Source organism: Pangasianodon hypophthalmus, chromosome 1 (assembly GCF_027358585.1).
Source record: "Pangasianodon hypophthalmus isolate fPanHyp1 chromosome 1, fPanHyp1.pri, whole genome shotgun sequence".
NCBI lineage: Eukaryota > Metazoa > Chordata > Actinopteri > Siluriformes > Pangasiidae > Pangasianodon > Pangasianodon hypophthalmus.
In genome coordinates, this window is record NC_069710.1 from 8,373,228 (window position 1) to 8,392,199 (window position 18,972).

General features: G+C 39.0%; 2 protein-coding genes across 3 annotated transcripts; both read left to right on the plus strand.

The window, feature by feature from the left end:
* Positions 1 to 492: 492 nt before the first annotated feature.
* Positions 493 to 8,358, plus strand: si:ch211-261d7.6 (zinc finger protein 721). Of its 2 annotated transcripts, none has more exons than XM_026913413.3 (2): positions 493 to 1,005; positions 2,603 to 8,358. In XM_026913413.3, the coding sequence occupies exons 1-2, from the start codon at positions 633 to 635 to the stop codon at positions 6,907 to 6,909; spliced, it is 4,680 nt and encodes a 1,559-aa protein (XP_026769214.3). In that variant the 5' UTR covers positions 493 to 632; the 3' UTR covers positions 6,910 to 8,358. The 2 variants fall into 2 exon arrangements, with proteins under 2 accessions (XP_026769214.3, XP_034160902.2); XM_034305011.2 differs by lacking the exon at positions 493 to 1,005 and adding an exon at positions 1,031 to 1,194.
* A 3,678-nt stretch (positions 8,359 to 12,036) lies between these two features.
* On the plus strand, positions 12,037 to 14,905 carry LOC113526417 (trypsin). Its single transcript, XM_026913415.3, has 5 exons — positions 12,037 to 12,194; positions 12,335 to 12,497; positions 12,993 to 13,252; positions 13,570 to 13,706; positions 14,649 to 14,905. Exons 1-5 carry the CDS (start codon positions 12,155 to 12,157, stop codon positions 14,796 to 14,798), a joined length of 750 nt encoding a protein of 249 aa, XP_026769216.2. The 5' UTR covers positions 12,037 to 12,154; the 3' UTR covers positions 14,799 to 14,905.
* The last annotated feature ends 4,067 nt before the right edge of the window (positions 14,906 to 18,972 follow it).

The window sequence follows — 18,972 nt, forward strand, 5'->3', positions numbered from 1 at the left end:
TCAATATTTTATCCTTATTTATCAAAACGAGAAATTCAAAAAGCATTATATGGACCAGTTTTCGCCTGTTATATTATTTCTAAGATATTTATGAGTGGCCTACAGTTGCACTTTAACATGGAGATTTTCTGCTCATGTGGAAAATGTACAGGAGGCCACTTGTTGAAATGCACCGACAGCTCAGACCTGTAGCACAGTGCAACACTCCTCGTGTGGGACTTTATTAACTGTATTAAGAAATTCTGTAATAGGTTAATGATGGTCTGTTTTGAGTTTCCCACTACACTGATTTTAAAGATGCACCAGAAGATTATGAACGTGATGACAGTGCTGACTTTGTTACATTATTTGGTCAGTGAGAAATGTCCATGCTTTAGATGAAATGTCGCGCTGATGGTGCTCCGGCTCGCTCGCGCCCTCTAGCGGATGTTAAAGCTGAAGTTTCTCAGAAGCCAATCCTAGCGCAGAAGGAGGGATCAGTCAGAATAGCGGTGGTAAAAGCAACAGTCCGGGTTGTTTGCTGTAGCGCCCCTCCTAGGTCCCTTCCCGCGAAATGCACTGTGCGTTTCCGTGAGAGAGAGAGAGAGAGAGAGAGAGAGCGAGCGAGCTAGCTAGCTCTCTCCTGGACCAACATGGCTGCTGTTTACTCAGAGAAGCAGACCAGGATGCGAATAAACGTCGAGAAAGTGTCGTCGGATAAAGGAAAAGCCTCGTCTCCGGGGAGCAGCGCGGCCTCGGCGAGCTGTGACGGAGAGTTAGGAGTGGGAAGCAGCAGTGTGGGACGCGCTGGAGGAGCCGGCAGCCCTGCACCGGAGGCACCGGAGGCCCAGGAGCCCGCAGCAGCGGCGCCTTTAAGCGCTGCAGTTCCTGAGATAAGAATAAAAGAAGAGCCGGTGGAGGAAAGTGAATATGTGACGGTGCATGTGGAGGATGTCGGGGAGGAGAACTGGGGAGAGCAGTCGGGCACAGGAGCACATTTCTCGGGCAGAGATGACCGCTCTGATGGTAAGCGGCTAGTCTCCTGACTACCAACAAAGCAGCTGGAGGGCCGCCGCAACACCGCGCGGCGCACGAGCGCCTCCTGACCCGCGTCCAGCTCTGTGCTTTAAACACGCTCCTGTTTGTTAATGTGCACATTTCTGATTTCAGCTTCACCTGAACACACTCCAGAGTACAGCGCTTACTCAGGGAACGGTATGAGTAATGACACAGGCATTTTAGCGTCATTTAAATCCTAAATCGCGTGTGTTATTCAGACGTTTATGGAAAAACACGCCTTTTTACATGTATGTACATTTAGCAGATTTTTTTTTTAAAACTATAAAAGAATTGCGACTTAAACACAAAGTCAAGGCGCGTCAGCGGCGTTAATGTTTCATGGCGAATATCTGGCATTTAACCCGAATGCGATGGTCACGTGGGTTATGTGCCCTCAATGGCTGTACCGCAGTGCAGTATGGGAAGTGTAGTTTTAACGTATTAGCGAGTTGTTGTTTTTTTTTTTTTAAACATTATACTGTTCTTTCACGTATGTCATGGGACACGTTTGTCTCTAGGCAAGCTGACTCGCAGCAGATCGTAATATAACGTGAACATGAATGTTAAAGAAGTCAAGTAGAGATGATAAAGAAATATGCAATCTAGCTGAAAAGGGGGAAATTTTTTTAAAAAATCTCAGTATTCAGAGGTTATTTCATATGAGACGGAAAAAAGTAGCAAAACTGATTTTTTTTTGTTATTTTAAAACATCTATACCACAGCGCGGTTGAATACTCGAATCTGATTGGTCAGGAGGTGTGCATTATTTTCATATAACCGCACCGGAAAGTAGTTCCGGCTGTAACGGGAAGAACAGCTTAATATTAATGCGCTCGTTCTAATACGTAATTGTTTCCATAGTAACAGCCCAAACACAGGAACTTGTATGGAGGAAGTCCCACTTAATCTAAAACTAATAATAAACAGATTTTAAAACCATGTTGTTTAACAAAGTAAACTGTATAAATGTTAATATGGTGGCTTTTTTTAGTAGAATTTATTTAACATTTATTGTAAGTGCTTTGTAGCAGTCAGAGTTTCCCAGCAGGGGAAAGTCTTGAGGCAGAGGAGTTTAAGGAGTTTAAGCTTTACAGTTTCTTGGTAAAACGAAAGCCTGAGAGAGAGAGGGGGGCTGGGGAGGGAATGACTGTTTATATACCAGCTATAACACGTGAGAACAAAATTAACTTGTCTCTTGAACATTAAATCTAACTCTAAACTGTTAAAAAGCACAACACGTTCATTAATAAATTTAACATTGTAATTGATGGCAAATGACTTTGTTATAAAGTGGAATAACACACTGTCTGTTGTGTGTTATCCCCTACGGTCTAATATTTTCTTTTTTTGTCATCTTGTTTGTTGGTTTATTTGCATATCTTTAAATAAACCAGTATCTACTGTAAATCTGTTTAAAAATAAATAAATAAATAATTAATTTTTTTTTTAACTTCCAGTAAATAAGATGGTTTCTAATGCCTTAGTGTTCGTGCATGGGGTTTGATTCCTTTCCCTTTCTTCTGGAAACTGGACTCTTCCTGACCTGCCATTTTTCTATTTTTAGGGGATTGGCTATTTTGCTGTGAAGAAAAGAGCGAGGCCTTTGGGAACAAGGAGGCGTATGTGGAGCATCGCCGGGAGCACACCCACGATGGCCCCATAGTCTGTCTGGACACTGACTCCCAGTGGGACAATCTGCTTGTTTCTACAGATGGAGGTTGTCAAACCTTGTGCTGTGCACTATGCGGTTGCAAATTTTCAAACTCTAGAGAGTTTTTTACTCACCAGCTCAAACACCGTAATGACATCATTAAACAGGAATCAATTTTGGAGACTGGTGAGGGTTTATCAAAACAAAAAGTTTTTGAGTGCAAAGACTGTGGTAAGACATACTCATCAATTGGCCAGTGCCTTAATCATCAGCGTTCACACAAGCAGGCCTCAAAATCGGTTTTCCATCAGTTGGCCCATTTAAAGAAAAAGTCCTTTCAGTGCCCCACCTGTGGCCGCTCTTACTCTCGTGCATCGGCTCTTGATGCACATCGCCGGTGCCATGAGGAGAAGCTGTTTAAGTCAAGAAACAGTGAAGGGGAGAAACACCTAGCTGATGAAGTAACAGTTAAAACTGAAGACACTGGTGACACAAGTTCTGAACAGTTAGAGGAGTCTCCAAAAAAACTTTTTGAGTGCTTGGACTGCGGAAAATCTTTTCGCACTATGTGTGGCCTTGGGACACACCAGCGATTCTCTGTCAACTGTTCAAGCACTACAGTTAAGGTGCGCGTCAAGCGTTCGTTTGACTGCACTGAATGTGGAAAGACTTTTCACCGTCCTATGGCAATGGCCTGTCATCAGCGTTGGCATAAAAGACGAGAGCAGCTCCACGGTAATGAGCAGCCATTTCAGTGTAAGGAATGTGGCAAGGTGTTTACTTCATTAACATTCTACAATAAACACCAACGATTGACTCATAGTAAAGAGATGCCAGCCAAGAGTTTCCTTCATCAAGTCTTTCAGCTCCAGAAGAAGGCTTTTGAATGCCAGGAATGTGGTCGTCGATTTTCTCGTGCTTCTGCATTGCATTCACATCAGCTCTGTCACACCGATGTGTTTGGTGACATTATGGAGGGGGGTTCTCAAAAGTCCTCTGCTGGACAAACAATTGTGTCATACCAGAATAACCAAGACAAGGCTACTCATTTTGCCGGAGCCACAGTGTATTCGCAAAACATCATGCAAACCAATGTTTTACTAAAAGAATTAAGGCGTGAAGGAACATATAGCACAGAAGATCATAAAGCAGAAGATGATTTTAAACCTGTCGTCATAGCAGCTTCTGATAGTCATAGGCATGACCATGGCTCCCAACAAAACCCTGATCTTGAGTTGGTGTGTGAATCAGACCAAGAGGAAAAAGACTTTAATTTGAACCCATGCAAAGAAACTGTACTCTTTTCTCAGCCAGTAGATCCAGAGATTGATGTAAACATTGTACAGATAGACTGTGTGAATTTCAGCGAGGGATTAGGAAACACAGAGATGGACCAAAGTCCTTCACAAGAGGCTAAGAAGTATGAATGCTCAGAGTGTAATCGGACATTTGATAAGGCCGTTTCCTTGCGCTGTCACATGTTATGGCACAGAGGAGGAATGGGGAAAAAATCACGTTACCGTAGAAAAATTCACATAGCAAATCCCATCAGGAAAGTTGGGATGAAATGTGAGATTTGTGGCCATGAAAGTTTCACCAAAGCTTCTCACTATGTTCATTTGGGAAAACATGAAGACAGAAAACCCTACAAGTCTATTATGTATCAGCTTGCAAATCTGCAGAAAAACAGCTTCAAATGTGACGTATGTGGAATGCATTTTTCTCGCCTCTCTGCTCTGCAGTCTCATCAGCAGCATCACAACAAAATGAAGAAACCTTATGAATGCTTACAGTGTGACAAAAGTTATTCAAACCTCAGTACTCTGTACAACCATCGGAAAGTTTGCAGTGGTAAGGAACCTCTTATCACCAATTCTCACAATGACGAAGACAGAAAGACAGAGCAGTTTAATCCAAGTAAGACACTATTGGGTCCTAAAGTTCATCATTGTAAAAAATGTGGGAAAGGGTTCTGGTCTATGGGAGCCTTCTTTCATCATAAACAGTATCATCCACAATGTGCCAATAACGCTAGCAGTTCAGGAGACACCCTTAAATCTGAAAATGGACACGTAAGACGCAAGAGACGAGGTCGTAAGAGAGGTATGATGAGCAGTCACAATCGTAAACCTCGCGTAATGTCTGATCGCATCAAATCAAAATTGTATAAATGTGATGTTTGCGATAAGTCATATCGTGTTATTGGCTGCTTTCTTAAACATAAGCTTATCCACCAAAACCAAGGTACCCCACCTCCAGTAAAGTCATTTGACTATCAGGTTAAACAATTGCAAAAGAACATGTACAGTTGTCCTGACTGTGGGAAAAACTTTTCTCGTGCTATGGCACTTCAGTTCCATATGAGAAGCCATGGCTATGAAACAGGCCTTCCTGTGGAAAAAACAAAGTTGTCCAACAAGTCTGATGGATCACAGTGCCCAATCTGCCATATTGTTTTCAATTGTGAGACATCATTAGAAATTCATCAAAAACACTGCATAAAAGCAAAAGGGGAACAGATGGAAATGTGTCAAGAAGAGAAATTGGACAATCTCAGTGCGCCCAAAGAAAATAAAAATGTACAGAAACAGACATGTGAAGATATGAAAGACATGTCTGAAAAAGTACTCAAAATACCATCTGTTACATCTGACATGAAATATGCATGTGATGACTGTGGTAGAAGCTTTTCTGTTGTAGGTGCACTTAATTTTCATAAAAGAATTCACCGTAAAGCTCCCATTTCCATGGAGTCACAGTCTGAATGTGTAAATGTTTCCCCCAGCAAACTCGAAGAACCAACAGCCAGGGCTCCGTTTTATTGTACAGAATGTGGGAGGAAATTTTCTACAAATTCTGCCCTCGGTACACACCGGAGATGGCATAAAGACAAGAAATTGGCCAGATTTATATTAAAGAGTAGTAAAATGTCAAGGAAAAATATGGAAAATGGTCCTTTTTTATGTAACTTGTGTGGGAAGGGATTCTTCTATCTGTGTGTGCTCCGTCGGCACCAGAAATATCATCCACCAATTGTGGCCCAGCCTGACCCAGAACTAAATCTTAAAATTACCGAACTTCTCAGCAGTGCTTCTCCAAAGAGCAGCTTAGACTGCCCAGACTGTGACGCATCTTTCATTAGTGGATCTCTCTTAGCAGCCCACTTTGCCTCCCATCATGCTAAGCCATCTGAGGTTGAAACTAAGCAACAGGTATATGAGCCTCCCCTTAGTGTACAAGTGTCAGATAAACCTATTATACCAATCGCAAGTCCACCCACAGCTACAACCTTGGCAGTTGGAGGAGACAAACCAAAGATAAAATACCACTGCCTCCAATGTAACAAGAAATTCGTAAATGCAAGAGGTCTTCGTGCACACAAATGGCAGAAGCACAGGAGGACCAGAGGACGACCACCAGCAAGCATGAATGGAGGCATAAAACCTTTTCCTTGCTCACGGTGTGAGAAGCGCTATGGATCGCAAGGAGCCCTGCAGAACCATCAACGGTCCTGCAATGCAAATAATGGAAGTCTGAAACAACCATATAAACCAGATGTAATGGAGGAGCAGCCGTTACAGCATAGGCCTTTAGAGTCCGGTACAAAGTGCCTTTTCAAATGTCATAAATGTGGTAAAGCGTTTCCCAGTGAGAAGCAGCTGGATGCCCATAAAGAGGCAGCAAGGACACGCCCTCACTGTTGTGCACTATGCTGTCGTGGCTATTGGACTGAATCTCAGCTACAGCAGCATCTCATTTGGCATGATGAAATACGGCGACGTCTCCCAACTGAACTTCGTTACAGGCTTAATAGCTCTGTAGGGTCGGGATCTTCAGCTAAATTCCAGATCTCAAGCACAAACCTGGTATCCCCAGCAAAACTACCTTCAACTGCTACTAATTTGCAGATGGACAGAAATTACAAATGTCACCAATGCAGCAAAATGTTTTTTTCCCCACATGCACTTGAGGAACACCAGGCTCTCCACAAGAATGAGGAGCCTTATCGTTGCTCTCTTTGTCCAAAGACATTTTCTGAGATCAAAGATCTCATTGATCATCACCAGGAGTGTTTGGGTGATAAAGAATTAGGAGCCACTCCTTTACCTGCTTCTTCTCGAGATACAGAGAGCCTGACATGCATTGAGTGTGGGATTTCTTTCAGTCAGGAAACAGACTTACATCAGCATTACATTGATCATGCACGTGGAGAGTTCTGAAAGTTTTGGGTTAATTAGCCTGAGGTAGTTGGATTACAAATTTCCTTTACTCTGCTTAAAAAAATATATATAATTACTCTAGTTTTAGCGTGTGCAGATGAATTGGCTCCATTAGACTGTATAAATTATATTATAGCCTGTTATGTGACATTTGCTGCACTTAAAACAATAGTTGTCTCAATGCTGAGAATTTTTACATATGCTCAGTTTTCAGAATGGGAAGTAGGGGCAAAGTGAAAAGTAGTTGTAATCAAACATTTTCAAGCTTTGGTGATCATTTAATGATAAGTCTGAAAGAAGAAGAAGCCTGTCTTGTAAATGTTCCAAACGCTGTTGCTTACTTTAGTTATTCAGCAAGATAACTCATTATGATATTAAATAAAAAGTAGATATATTATACATCCGAAGTCTAGTCTATGATAATTTTTTAAAGCTTGTGGCATTGAACTGAAACAGCAATGTTTGGAATTAACATATGGAATGTGCCCCTTTATTTAGATGTGAATATATATGTATAATTTTTTTGGTCACCTACACACAGTGGTGGTCTTGTCGTCTACTGTATATAATTAATTGGTTTCACTAGCTTTTATGTTTTGATAATCCTCCTGGAGATTAATTAGAATTAGCCTTGAATCAGCCAAACTGTTTGGTGAATTTCACTAGCTTAAATGGTGATAAATGATGAATTCATTTTGAAGTGATCTGTTTGAACCATTTCAACATAATTCATTGGATATTTAACAGTGGAATTCATTATGATGAAATGTTTTGACCCTTTTTGTATTAAATGGAAAGTTGGCAGGATTTTTGGGTTACACGTATCAAGGACACACCTCATGTGAATTTACCAGATGGACCATGTCTTTGGAGCAACATTTAGTGTAGTGGTTCCCAGCTGTTGTAATTAATTTGCATTTGTGCTGTGCCTAGTAGCATATGCTCACAGTGTTCCATGTGTGTTCCTACTCATGGACAGTTATTTTCCAATAGCAATGCTTTTTATTTCACGACTTTGCTTACTCTGTGGTAAAAATCTGACAGTACATACCCAAGTCATATATGTACTGTTTTTACTGATTATGCCTTAAAGCCTGAACTTATTTGTTTAAAAATGCTTTTAAATTATTCATTGCTCAATCATTTTTATACATTGGTTTCTTGTTCAGTATATTCATCGTTTGCCATGAGTAAGCATTAAAATGAATGTCGATATGACTGCCGATATCTTTTCTTAAAGTGATTACCTGTATGTATTTAGACCTGACTTTTTTTTTTTCCCCTCCCACAATGTTGAGTGACTTTAGAACAGCCATTACTTACAGGGACAAGCATGATGTGCAAGGTGTCTTTGTTGGCAAGGAATTCTGTTGTAATTATGTGTAGTGTATTTAAACACAAGAAATGATTCTACGAAGATGAGCGAATAAACCTGTGAATATGCTACTACTTTTATGTTGCACACTTTCACATGAAAACAGTAAGCAATAGTATGAATGACAGAGTACAAAATGGTTTACATAAATTTTTACTACAATAGAATATGGAAATGTAATTGAATGTAAATAGAATATGGAAATGTAATTGAATTTTAGTGTAGATTTGTTTAATTAAATGTATTTTCCCCCCTCAAATTTTCCTCTGTCCTCCAGTAAGGCCGAACAGCATGAGATGCCAGTACTGCATGCAGCAGTTTACTCGCTGGGAAGCATTCATGCCAAATCATGTGGTGGTGGACGTAAATTTAGTGAGGGAAAGCAAAAAAATGCTGCTCTGGAATTAGTTAAGAATGGTTAAAAAAGTATGTGGACACCTGATCGTCACACCCATATGTGGTTCTTCCCCAAACTGTTGTCACAATGTTGAAAGCACACAATTGTTCAGGATTTCTCTGTATGCTGTTGCTTTAAGATTTCCCGTCACTGGAATTAAGGGGCCCAAACATGTTCAAGCATGAAAGTGCTCCTGTGCACAAAGCGAGGTCCATAATGACATGGTTTACCAAGGTTGGTATCGCTGAACTTCAGTGCATAGAACCCTGACGTCAACCCCACTGAACAACTTCAAAATGAACGGAACGCTGACTGTGCACCAAGCCTTCATGCCCAACATCAGTACCCAATCTCACTAATGCTCTTGTGGCTGAATGGGCAGAAATTATGGACACTATATGACCTGACAGACGCACGATTGGAGTAGACCTTTCCAGAGATGCATATATGTGGTTGGAGAAACCTGTCTGTGTAATCTCCAACCACATATATGCATCTCTGGAAAGGTCTACTCCAATCGTGCATCTGTCAGTAACCATTAAAAGACTCACAACAATAAAAACAAACCAGAGGAATTTCATACAAGGGATTTTGGAAGTGCATTCTTATCCAAGAAGTCTGGCCAAATTTATGAAATCTCTCAAATCAACCGATCCTGATGAGCTCCGTAGTGACTATTGAGATAGATGTGACGAGTCATTCCTCTCGCTGATATTTATGGAGCACCTGCACAAGCAGAATCACTCCTGGTGTCAAAGGTGCACCAAGAGTTTTAACAATTCATAAATGTTACACAGACACTTACTCATAATAGAAGTTTCAGTAGAAGAGTGGAGGCTGTTACAGCAGTAAAGGGGGAACTAAATCTGGAATGAAATGTTTAAAAAGCGTGTATGGGTGTGATGGTCAAGTGTTCGCAAACTTTTGGCCACATAAGTCTAGTTTCAGTTCCATATTCAAAAGTAATAAAAGTCTTTCTCACGTGAAAATGGCATTGCTTAATTTCATCAGTTAAAACATTTACTGTTTAATGCTTGAGTATATTTAAAATTAGCTACATTTTTAACTTTAAGTTGAGTATATTTTTGGCTGGATATGTCCACTTTTAATTGAGTAAGATTTTGACACATTTATACTTTCACATAAGTAATTTATACAGCTCTGGGTACTATAAACCTGATACGTGCTACCTCTGTCATAAGAACCTTTCTCAACCAGTTAACCTAGCAATGCAAAAAGCAACTAAAGGAGCATATAGAGGCAGGAGAAGTTTCCTTTGGAAAAAAGTAACTCCATTTACAGGGAAGACAGAGGAAAGTGATCATGGCTTGTCGTCTTCTTCCTTTTCCTTTCCTTTTGCTTCTTCATCTTCTTTCTCCTCTTAGCAATAAGCAGTGTTTGTCTTATACATAAAAACATCAGATTCATTTTGGTAGTACCATGAGGAACACTAGTAGCCTACAGTAGTTCATGAAAACAACACGTAAATACAGTTTCATCTGTTTTTAAGGTGCTGTTGGTTCTTCAAGAAGTAGACAACAACAGTGAGTAATGATCCATTTAGACTTATCTACAGCACAAGCCGATCAGTTGATCATGTCCTGTTTAAGCTTTTCTAGTGAATTATGCATCCGTACTGCAGTGCCTGAATTTGCCTGCACTTTTACTCTCAAAATACGGCCTATGATTCCAAAATCACTGATAACATGATCTGTGCCAAGTACTTGGAGGGAGGTCAAGATTCATGCCAGGTAAAATCACAGTAGACCTGTCAGAATGAAAGCATTTTACAATGATTTATTTAACTGCAACCCTCTTTAATTCTCAGTATGCTGTTTAGCAATAGATGATGACCCAGCTTATCTGTTGATTTATCTAGCAAAACAATATATTTTAAGAAAAAAATCTAATATATCTCCATCTCACTTAGTTATTAATTTTTCATTTTCTAGAGTTCCATGTTAAGAATTGTTTTAGTATTGTTGCATCTCAAGGAAATAGATTTTATTTATTTATTTCATTCAGTCATTCATCTTCAGTAACTGCTTGATCCTAGTGAGGGTTGCAGTGGATCTGGAGCCTACATTCAAGTACACAACTATTAACTAATGAGTACCTTAGTTAGCGGTTATAATACAGATTCATTCACTTTTTAGGTTATGATGTATTGCATTCAATTATTTTCCTTGTCTCTTTTTCCAGGGTGACTTTGGTGGTCTTATTTTGTGAAATGGGGAGCTGAAAGGTGGTATGTCCTGAGACTTTGGATGTGCTCTCTCTGACTAAAGTCTGTTGTTACACTGACTGGGCCAATACCATCATGGCTACAAACTAACAGAGAAAATTATACTTTTAAAAATGGTACTTTGTTCAATGTTCAATCTCATTATGCACAATAAATTAAGATTAATACATAATACTTTCCTCATACGATCATGTCATAATAAATTGCTTCTTTTTTCACTTACTTGACCAGACATTATGTAGGCTTAGGTATTTACTATATTTAATGTTTGGTTAGATGTAGGATTTGCATAAGGTTAGATATGGGCTATAGATTGTATTAAAAGCTGTTATGTAACCTCCTCAGTTCCATTTTGTCTTTTTTTTTTTTTATAGCCATTTTTCTGTTGTTTTTAGTATCAGATGCTCACTGTCACTTTATTAGGAACACCTGTACACCTTCACATTCATACAGTTATCTAATCAGCCAATAATGTAGCAGCAGTGCAATGCAAAAAAAATGTGCAGATGCAGGTCAAGAGCTTCAGTTAATGTTCACTTCAAACAGAATGACGAAAAAGCATGATCTCTGTTGCTTTGATCGTGGCATGGATTTTGGTGCCAGAAGGGCTGGTTTGATTATTTCATAAACTGCTAATCTCCACACACAACAATCTCTAGAGTTTACACAGAATGGTGCAAAATACATTGAGCGACAGTTCTGTGGGTGGAAACGCCTTGTTGATAAGAGAGGTCAGAGGAAAATGGCCAGATTGGTTTGAGCTTCCAGGAAGGATATCGCAATACAAATAAGCACTCTTTACAGCCTTGGTGAGCAGAAAACATCTCAGCCCATCTTGAGGTGGATGGGCTACAACTGCAGAAGACCACATCAGGTTCCTGTCAGCCGAGAACAGGAATCTGAGGCTATCATGGGCACGGACTCACGGCATAATTAAAAAAAAATATTTAAAAAAAATCACCTGGTCTTTTTCCAGTCTTCGACTGTCCACTTTATTTATTTAGGCAGTCTCTGTGTGTGTAACCTTATTTTTTTTTGACAGGTCTACCTGATAAGATAGTTTGAACAGTTGGTAGCTTTCAGTTCAAGAATATTTTGCTAAACTTTACTGGCTGTTCTGAGGGAAATGCTCCATGACGTCACAAGTAGATATTAACATATACATATATATATTCACACCCTGACCATAGTCTGTCGTGCTCATTTTGGTTTAATTGTCCCAGTAGTAATGAGGCTCACTGTAATTGTTTTGCTGTTGGTGTTTGTGCGTAAGTGGAAGATCTTTTATTTCTTATTCAAGAGACTTGTAGTGCCTCATCTGAAATTATATCCAATTTTGTCAGTTACTGAAATAATGATTTGACGAGATTATATTTTGTTAATGTCTGTTAAAATCTTTGTGAATTAGACCACAGCAGAGCTGAAGATGATAAGATCATCGGGGGTTATGAGTGTACACCTCACTCGCAGCCCTGGCAGATTTATCTAACCTATGATGATGGACAGCGCTGGTGTGGCGCATCCTTAATTAACAACCTATGGGCTGTGTCTGCTGCTCACTGTTACATTCCGTGAGTATCTCACAGCACTTTTTCTATTTTCCCAGTTGGAGAATGTCAGCAAACATGATACTCTGATCAAAATTTAAATGTACTGAACCTGAATAACTGAAGCCATGATTTTAATATCGGCGTGTTACTACTGTATGCTGTGATTTATATGTACTAAAAACTGATGAACTAGATGGTGCTTCCTTTGCAGAAACAAATATTTCTTCCAAGCACACTGCCCAAATGAATACCAAGCACCCCATGGCGTATTGATATCCTAGAAAAGGGGACAGCATATTGAAGTCCATCAAAGTTACTTAAAATTAAAACAGCAGCCACAAAAATGACCACAGAACTACATTTATATCAAGAAATACTCATGTAATTTCTATGTATTTTAATGAAAACTTTTACATTTATTAAATATATGTGTATTTTATCTGCAGTAAAAAAAATAATGCAACACAATCATTTTTTAAAAAAGCAGTTAATGTATTTGAAAACTTCCATTCTTAGGGCTCATCGTCTTGCTCTTCACCTGGGGGAACACCATCTGTTCATTGACGAAGGCACAGAGCAGAGAATTTGGGCCGAGAAGGTCATACCACATCCCAACTATAATGACAACACATATGACAATGACTTCATGCTGATCAAACTGAGCCAGCCTGCAGTTTTTAACCAGTATGTGCAGCCTATACCTCTGGCGTCCTCTTGTACAGTGGCAGAGGAGGAATGTCTGGTGTCTGGCTGGGGAAATCAGATCAACACTGGAGGTAAGGCAAAAAATAATATAAAATAGATGCGAAACTTTATGAAAAATGTGTGTGATAACCTTACTAATCTAACCTATGGTTTTTGCTGTATCACAGGATCAGCTCATGATTAAAGTGGCAGTAGAAAATCATTTTAGTGCCACTAACAGGACTAGTAGCACTGTTAAGAGGAACAATCAGCCTACAGTAGTTTACTGACTTATGTGTTTTCACTTATTTTTAGCTGCTGTTGGTAAATAGACAACAATGCTTTTATCTGAACTTTAATTTGCAACACAAGCTTATCAGTTGATTATGTCTTTTCTAATCTTTTCCAGTGAACTATGCATCTGTACTGCAGTGCCTGAATGTACCTGTACTCCCACACTCAAAATGCGAGGCGGCCTATGGTTCTAAAATCACTAATAACATGTTCTGTGCTGGGTACTTGGAGGGAGGCAAAGATTCATGCCAGGTAAAATCACAGTAGAACTGCAAGAGGAATTAATTAATTAATTTTAAAATTATTTATTTAATTCTAACCCTCGTTTCTGTGTTCTGTTTTGTTCTTTGTTCTGTTTGTTAATTAGAAATAGATGTTGACCCATGATATCCCTAGATTTATGTAATAAAACAATTTATTTTAAGATAAAAACCTAATATATCTCCATCTGAATTAGTAGTTTCATATTAGAAAGTTTTACTTTTGCATTTCAAGGAAATCGATTTTAATTAATTATTTGGCCCGTGAATGGCACAACAGAAGTGTGTTTGCCTGTTGTTAGGAGAACTGTGGTTGTGAGTCTAAAAGAGTAAAATTGGCTGTGCTCTCTGGGTGAGAGGAATGGCATTACATTACTGAAGATGAATGAATGGATGAATGAATAAGTGAACTGATTAATTAAGTAACCAATTCATTCTTTCACCTTATCCACATTATTCATTTAATTATATTTACCCCTCCCCCCAAATTTGTTATTTGCCAATTCCCACCCACTAGACCACATGATACCTACCAACCAGGCTAGCACTTGAAGCCAGCCATCACATCTTTCTGAACTGGTGCTCATCCTGCATCACAGTGCAATTGAACACGCTAGGAGGAAACTGCCCTCTTACAGGTACATTATCTAACACCCACAATTGTCTAGTGTTGCTGTGATTGACAGGGGAGAGAGTAATGCTGTAATGCCATCCCTCCCACCCAATTTTGAGCACTTAGACTCACAACCAGGTTCTCCCAGTTCTGTCTGTTGTGCCACTCTGGAGCCCAATAATTTCATTTCGAAACAGATTCTTCCAAGCTCATTTTTGTTTATGATATACAAAAAAAATACATTCACTGCACTACAGATTCATTCACATTTTAGTTTATGATGTATTGCATGTACTCATTTCTTTTTTTCTTTTGTTCCAGGGTGACTCTGGTGGTCCTGTTGTATGCAATGGGGAGCTGAAAGGCGTCGTGTCCTGGGGCTATGGATGTGCGCTCCCTGGTTTACCTGGTGTTTATGCTGAAGTCTGTCGCTACATTGACTGGGTCAATATCATCATAGCTACCAACTAAGAGAGAAAATGATACTTTAAAAATGGTAAAACATAAAACTTTGTGTAGTCAGATAAAACTATTTATGCTCAATAAATAGCCATTCCTTGACATCTACAGTCACGTCACATATTGTTTCATGTCCTCATTCATGTGTTGACAGAATGATGTCAGCAAATGATCATCAGCTCTAAACTTAGAAATCTGCTCAGGCAAAGGACACATGTGGTTTATTCAACCCCATTCACAATATGGTCATACAGAACATCCTATATATTTAAAATGAATTTTGTAACTTTTGCTTTTCATTGCATGACTGTATTCTGTAATTGATCTTGTTTCACCCAGAAGTGGATTTAATTTCGAGTTGGAGTCCTCAGTGAGTGTTTCCTTGCCATTATTTCCTCTGGCTTGCTTATTATGAAGTTAAATTTCCATCCATATTTCTGTAAAGCTGCTTTATGAAGATGTCTCTTATTAAAATGCTATGCTAATAAAGATGACTTGAAATTGAATTAAGCAAAGTAGGAGCACATAACAAATTAGAGGCAGATGGCCCAAAAAAGAGCCACAGCAGTATCACATTTCAATACCAGAGATGGTAGATACCACATAACCTACTGCTGTTACTACCGGTCACTATCATTGACCTCAGTCTATAAAATTAAAGGTAAAAAAAGTAGTACTTTGTGTTAATAGTACTACTCTGTAAAAGGGAACTTGTGTAGTAGACAATAATTATGTAGCTTAACCAAGCTCAGAAGCATTTTTGGTACACAGTTCCGCTGACTTTCAAAATACTTTTAAAACCATTATCAGAAGCCAGGAAATCATAGTCACTACAGTTTATCCTACTCTATTCAAACCAACTGGTCCACCATAGGAGGTCTTGTCTTTTCGGTTTTCCAGGACAAGCCCCTGATTATATCAAGTGTTGTAGACCAGTTGGGTTGTAGCAGGGGCTCCTGAGAGGGCATTTAGTGATGCCTCACTGTTGTGTAGAGGAAACATCATTCTGTTCCCTGATATTCAGTATACCTTTACCTTAATTAATTAATACATATGGGGTCCTCCACTTTTACGGTCAACTATTGCTTCTAACAGTTACTGAATATGAGCTTTTCCTCTTATTCTTTGAAAGGAGAACACATCTATGTATCTGTAAAACTGCATTGTAAAAGTAGGCACAGCTAAACAACAAATTTTCTTCAGTACCTTGTTTGGCTGTCCTGAAGATACACTATATGGCCAAATGTTTGTGGACACCTGATCATCACACCCAAATGTGTGCCTTCCCCAAACTGTTGCCACAAAGGTAAAAGCACACAATTGTCTAGAATGTCTCTGTATGCGATAGATAGATAGATAGATAGATAGATAGATAGATAATGTGAGTCATGGGAAAAGGGAAAGAACACCCTCCTTCAATTCCATGTTTTTTATTTATCAGGGCCTAAATAACAATTATGATGTCCTCACCAACTTATATGAGCAAACAAATAACCTCAGGTGACCAAAAAAAAAAAAAACCAGAACAGATCTCAATACGTTATTTTTTCCCAAAAAGTAAACCAACCTTCAGAAAAAGAGTTGGAAAAATATAAGTACCATAATTAAGTAAGTAAGTAATAATGGGCCCAAATTCCCACAGCCATGCTCCAAAATCTAGTGGAAAGACTTATGAAAAGAGTGGAGGATGTTATAGCAGCAAATGGGGGAAAAAATCTGGAATAGGCTGTTCAACAAGAACATAGGGGTGTGGTGGTCAAGTGACTCTATAGTGTATCAATGACTGACACTCTCTGACACACAGATGCTATAAATCTCTGAATGTTTATGCATTTCTTAAAAAATTACATTGCTGGTTATTTCATCTATTTGGCAACACATCACATAAGGTATATACAGTAAATAAATAGTCTGTTTTCTGTTTTGCATATGAAGATGTTCAACTCATATATATATATATATATATATATATATATATATATATATATATATATATATATATATGATTATATATATATATATATATATATATATATGATTATATATGATTGCATATGATATATGTCATATATAGGGTTGCGGGGAGCCTAGAGCCTATCCCTATCCCAGGGGACTCGGGGCACAAGGCGGGGGACACCCCATTGCACACACACTCACACACTACGGACAATTTAGAGATGCCAATCAGCCTACAGCACGTCTTTGGATGGAGGGAGGAAGCTGGAGTGCCTGGAAGAATCACCTGAAACACAGGGAGAACATGCAAGCAGGGCGGAGGCAAGAATCGAACCCCAACCTGGGAAGTACGAGACAAAAATGGAGGGACTCTGTAAAAAAGGGCTGTAATTTCTAAACGATTAATGCAATATTTTTTTAAACCCATTGAATTAAAGCTGAAAGTCTACACTTCAATCACATCTTGGTTGATTTCAAATCCATCGTGGTGGTGTACAGATGCAAAACTATGAAAATTGTGTCACTGTCCAAATACTTGTGGACCTGACTGTAGTTTAGCTGATAGACTCATTTGTGGTCTTTGATTGTCTTCTAGTGGAAACATAATGTAACAACTTGATAAAATTCACAATTTACTCTTGAGATTTAAACTCCACACATCTACATAATATCTTTAAACAATACAAAGTATGAATAATATAATTTTGAAAAACTTAAACAGACGAATTCCAAAAAACACAAAAAGGAAATTATTCTTTACTTGATAGTTTAAAAATTATTAGACAAATTTACCAGAACCATTATCACATGTTTCTATAGTTGTCAGGTCAACCCATTCTAGTGACTCTAGTTCCCAACAGGCACCGCAGCCTCCAAACATGGCCGCCCTGGCTCCATTTCCCACAACAACCACACACACACTTTTGATTGTGCACATCTGCATTCAATCACACACACGCACACACAATTTAAGAGACTCTCCGTCACAAGAACTTTGCGTAGTATACACTCAATAACTTTGTGTCTCTGACGTCACCGAGCCTGTTTATTCTCTGCCTGGTCTTTGTCGGTTTTGACCTTAACTTTGTTCTTTGTGTTGTGTATTTGCCTGCTCTCAGATATCCTGTTTGTTGATCGTCTGACCCAGGCCTGTCCCTGGTTTCTGATTATTGCTTTTTGTGGTTTTGGATTGTTTGCTCAAGCTCTGATTAAACGCTGTCTTACCTGCAGCTGCATCTGTCTCAGCCTTCTTTACATGACAATAGGCCCGTTAAGTTTATTTAGCTATGTACACCTGTTGACTTTCATAGAATACACGATTATCATTTTGGAGGATTTTCTTCAAACACTAAGCTGTGTTTAATTAGATAAGCAGTGTGACGTCAGACAGTTGACTACTGTAGCACATACTGACCAGTAATCAACAGTCTGACGTCACACTGCTCTAATTAAACAAGGCGTAGTGTTTGAAGAAAATCCTCCACGGACAGGTTTTCCTCTTTAATTAATTTATATACATTAATTTATTAATAGGCTAGATTATTATTCATTAATCATAATCCATATATTATCTGCTGTTTAACAGCACTAGACTCTTTGGACCAGTGGGGCTGCAGAAGGAGAAGAAGAAGAAATTGTGCAGGTTGACCATTAAGCAGCATTTAGAAATTTAGACCCACTCACTCATCCAAACCAAAAACCAACCTGTATACTTAATTTAGTCCTAAAAATGACTACTTGGTGATTTCAGCCGAAATCCCGTTTATTCCGTTACAGAGAGAACACGAAAAAAACAAAAAGGAGTCATTTTTCCCTTTTTTGTAAGTTTCAGTTTAATGCAAGAAACAGATTGTTATTATGTCCACAGACCCCACTGCAGCTCTGACCAGGACAAACCACTTCATTAAGATGAATGAATCACCTGTAGTTCCATAACTGCAAACAACAGGCTAAAATGAGCTAAATGAATGTTACTCCTTCTTGCCAATTCTTTAAAAAAAAGTTTTAAAGACTTTTTTTTTAGATTTTTTTAAGCTTTCCAGACCTTCTGTGCAATGGGCATTTTTTAGAGAGCTGTAAAGGCATTTTTCACTCACTCACTCATTTACAGTAACTGCTTTATCCTGATCAGGGACACTGTGGATCTGGGGTCTATCCCAGGAACTCTGGCATGAGGTGGGAATACACCCTGGACCACCATTCCATCATAGGGCACCATGCACACACACAT

Coding starts and splice junctions, on each gene's coding strand:
- si:ch211-261d7.6 (XM_026913413.3), top strand. CDS start 633: ATGGCTGCTGTTTACTCAGAGAAGCAGACCAGGATGCGAATAAACGTC. Junction 1,006..2,602: donor CAGAGATGACCGCTCTGATG/GTAAGCGGCTAG, acceptor TTCTATTTTTAG/GGGATTGGCTATTTTGCTGT.
- LOC113526417 (XM_026913415.3), top strand. CDS start 12,155: ATGAGGCTCACTGTAATTGTTTTGCTGTTGGTGTTTGTGC. Junction 12,498..12,992: donor GCTGCTCACTGTTACATTCC/GTGAGTATCTCA, acceptor TTCCATTCTTAG/GGCTCATCGTCTTGCTCTTC. Junction 13,253..13,569: donor AAATCAGATCAACACTGGAG/GTAAGGCAAAAA, acceptor AATCTTTTCCAG/TGAACTATGCATCTGTACTG.